Source organism: Sorex araneus, chromosome 2 (genome assembly GCF_027595985.1).
Source record: "Sorex araneus isolate mSorAra2 chromosome 2, mSorAra2.pri, whole genome shotgun sequence".
Taxonomy (NCBI): Eukaryota; Metazoa; Chordata; class Mammalia; order Eulipotyphla; family Soricidae; genus Sorex; species Sorex araneus.
Genome location: NC_073303.1, coordinates 283,837,973 through 283,841,882, shown reverse-complemented (window position 1 = coordinate 283,841,882; position 3,910 = coordinate 283,837,973). Strand labels below are relative to the sequence as shown.

General features: G+C 59.4%; 1 protein-coding gene across 1 annotated transcript; it reads right to left on the bottom strand.

Annotated features, from left to right (window-relative positions):
- Nucleotides 1-776: 776 nt before the first annotated feature.
- On the bottom strand, nucleotides 777-2,711 carry GP5 (glycoprotein V platelet). The gene has a single exon (XM_004603244.2). The coding sequence runs from the start codon at nucleotides 2,688-2,690 to the stop codon at nucleotides 930-932; it is 1,761 nt and encodes a 586-aa protein (XP_004603301.2). The 5' UTR covers nucleotides 2,691-2,711; the 3' UTR covers nucleotides 777-929.
- Between the last annotated feature and the right edge of the window lie 1,199 nt (nucleotides 2,712-3,910).

Sequence of the window (3,910 nt, the reverse complement as noted above, 5' to 3'; positions counted from 1 at the left end):
GGGCAAGGTGCTTCCATGCGCGTGTGGAGCCAGTGCTCCCCTTCCCTGCTCTCACACACTGGTGGGTGGGTGTCCATTCCCTCTGCCAACCTCTGTCCCTGGAGAATGTCCCCCTCTTGGTCCCTGCCTGGCCTGCCCCGGGGGCTCTCCCCTGAGGGATGGCCACGTGAAACACGTGACCAGTGTCTAGAGCCCACGGCTCAGAGACACAGAGCTGAGAATATAGTACACATAGAGAAAGCTCTGAAAGAGTTCTGGAGAGGGGGGTCTGGGAGACTGTTGCAGGGGCTGGAGCGCATGCGTGTGGGGGAGGTGCTTACACACTGCTCCCACCCCCCCAACACAGCCACAAACCAAAAACAAAAAACAAAAAACAAACAAACAAAAAAAAAACCCAAAAAACTACAAGTATGTAGAGAGAACAATTCATAGTCATCCTCCTGATCCTCAGGGAAAGCCACCCACACCTGGGGATGCTCAGGGGCTCTACTCCTGTCCCTGCGTTCACGAATCACCCCTGGAGGTGCTCTGGGGACCAAACAGGATGGGGGAAGATAAAACCTGGGTGAGCTGCACAGGGCAAGTGCCCGACCTGCTGCACTGTGTATCTCCCAGCCCCAACGGCTGGATTCTTAAGCCATGACATGGATGGATCGTTATTTTCATTTCATGCTTTATTCGCTGGCTTCACAAACAGGTACCAGAGAAGGACAAACCTCTGAGAGGGGACTCCCGGCAGATGCATCAAACACACCTGACGAGCAGGCAAGGCAAAATGTACAAAAACTCAAGATTTACAGAAGGAAAGCTGAGTGCAGGGATGTTGGGATGGGGGAGAGGGAAGGGAAGGCGGGCTGGAGAAAGGGAGAAGAGAGATGGATCCAGTGCCCCGGGTTGGGTTCCCAAGAGCCTGGAGCGCTCCCCAGCGCTCAAGCGAGAGCTCTCTCTCGCAGGAGTTTTCGGAAGAGGCAGCCCACTTTGACCATAGTGAACACGATGATCCCGGTGATGAGGGCCTGGAAGACCCAGAGCAGGAAATAGAGAGCAAAGAACAGGCTAATGCCTTGACTTTCCCCTGTGGCCACGCGCAGGGCCCTGCCCCAGGGTTCCGAAGGGTTCAGCCCCAGGCCGGGGGTGCTAGTGGCCACAGCAGGCGGAGTCGACGGGGCGGACGTGGAGGTGGGCACGGGTGTCGAGGCGGAGGTGGGGACGGGGGTTGGGGCGGAGGTGGGAACCAGGATCGGGGCGGAGGTGGGCACGGTGTTCGGGGCGGAGGTGGGGACGCGGATCGAGGCGGGGGCGGCAGCGCTGGGGAAGACCGTCTGGGGAGACGGTATATCTGGGGGGCAGGAGGCCGCGTCCAGGTCCGACAGGGCCCCGAGCTCCAGGCCAGCCCGCAGTGCCGGGCTTTGGCACCGCGGGGGCTCGGCTCGGCCCAGGAGGTGCGGGTGCTGCCGCAGCCAGGCCAGGAAGGGCCACAGGTCACAGTCGCAGTGCCAGGGGTTATGCCCCAGCAGGACCTCCTGCAGCCGGGGCAGCGCGCGGAACGCGTCCCCGGGCAGCGTGCGCAGCTGGTTGTGCTGGAGCCGCACCTCCTCCAGGCTGCTGAGGTCCAGGAGCAGCGCGCGGGGCAGGGCGCGCAGCTGGTTGTGGTCCAGCCGCAGCAGGCGTAGGCGGCCCAGGCCGCGCAGCAACCCGGCGGGCAGCTCGGCCAGGCGGCCGGAGTGCAGGGCGAGCAGCTGGAGGCCGCGCAGGCCGCGGAAGAGGGCGGCGGGCAGCGTGCGCAGCTGCGTGCCGTTCAGCCACAGCTCCTGCAGGTCTGACAGCTCCCCGAACAGCACGTGGGGGAGCGCCTGCAGCGGGTTGTCGGACAGGTGCAGGCGCGTCAGGCTGCGCGTGTGCAGGAAGAGCGCGGCGGGCAGGGATTCCAGCTGGTTCCTCCCGAGCGTGAGGTTGCGCAGGCTGCCCAGCTGGTGGAAGGCGCCGGGAGGCACGGCCCCGAGGCGGTTGCCGTGGAGGTACAGTCCCCGCAGGGCGCGCAGGCTCCGGAACTGGCCGGCCTCCAGAGAGAGCAGCTGGTTGGAGTGGAGGACCAGGCGCTCGAGTTGAAGCAGAGACCCGAAGAGCCCCGCGGGCAGGTGCGTCAAGCCGTTCCCGGACACATCTAACGAGCGCAGGTTGGCCAGACTCACGAAGAGCTTCTCGGGAAGGGACGTGAGTCGGTTGTTGTTCAGAGACAGCTCGCGCAGGTTCACCAGCGTCCCGAAGGCGTCTTGGTGGAGGCTCTGCAGCTGGTTGAGGTCCAGGTAGAGCTGTTCCAGGAGCACCAGCGGGTCCAGGAGCGCGCGCGGCAGCTGGGTGAGCCCGTCGCGCGACAGGCGCAGGGTCTTGAGTTTGCGGAGGTCGTCGAAGGTGCCGGGGGCGATGAGGGAGATGGGGCTGTCGGACAGGATCATGCGCTGCAGCACGGTCATGCCGCGGAAGCTGTGGTTGTGCAGGACGCCCGGGCTCAGGCCGTAGAGCACGAGGTGCGTGAGGTTGGTGGGCAGGTGCAGCGCGGGGATGCTCGCCACGCTGCCCCGCGAGCACTGCGCAGCGTCGCGGAAGGGGCACACACAGGCCGCGGGGCAGGGGAAGGGCTGCGCGCGCACGAGCCCCAGCAGCGCGCACAGCAGCGCGCCCCGCAGCATGACCCGCGCCGAGCCTGCGGGACGACACGGAAGGACACTGGTTGGAGCCCACAGCCCTGCAGAGGCACCTCTATGCCAGGACGGCCGGAGCGGCCCGGCCCTACATACCTGGTCTAGTTCTTCCCGTGGACCGGTGGTCTAAGGCGCCGAAATGACACCCCTCTTCTTTCCCTTTCTCTTCCCTCCCGCTCCCTTCTCCTCTTTCTCTCCTTCCCTTCTCTCATCTTCTTTCCTCCTCCCCCTGCTCAGGGGTCTCTCCTGGTGGGGCAAGCCCAGACAGCCGTGTGCCGGTCAAGTGCCCTACCTGCTGTGCCACTGCAGGCCCTGGATGAGACCATTTCCACGCACAGCACAAATACGTGAAGAGCGAAACAGATTAAGACCAGTGAATTCCTTTGATTGCCATCATGATTTATCGTTGTATCAAGTTACTCTATGGTGATTAGGGGCTGGGGCTGGGTTAGGCAGCAGGGTATTTGCCTTGCATGTTTGCCCCCTTGCTTCTATTCCCATCACCACTGGGAAAAGAAAAGTTTCTAGGGTGTAGCCCCAGAACAATAAATCTCCCGTATATCAAAACCTTTTTTTTTTCCCTCCCAAAACAAGTAACAACAAAAACGATCCCTCCGTGGGGCAGAAGCAATAGTACAGCAGGTAGGGCATTTGCCTTGCATGTGGCTGACCTGGGTTTGATCCCCAGCACCACATGGTCCCCTCAGCCCTCAGGAGTAATTCCTGAATACAGAGCCTTGTGGTCCCCAAACCAAACAAAACAAACAAAAGGCCACCTCAGATAATCAAGATAGTGGTAGAATCAGTCATATCCCTAACACTTCATATTAGCACTTTATTTAAATCAACCCTCCATATCCTCACAATAAGCCTAGGATATTTAAATCAATCCCCTAAGTCCTCACAATAATAAAACTATTATTACTGTCCCCATTTAAAGGATGTGAAAACTCAGGCACACCCAAAGTTAAGTGCCTCTAGAATTTGATAGTATTGTTGCTAGGGTGAAAAATCAGGAGCTATCTTTTCATTAAAATTACCACTCCGGGCACTGCATTGTTCGGGAAATATGCATTTTAATATTAGGCTAGCACAAGGTATTCCAAATGTGATGTTAAAAAATTGTTTCTTGCACTCATTTTTATTCTCATGCACACAAAGATCCCCGAGCCCTCCTATTTATCTGTACAAATTTTTAAAATATTCAG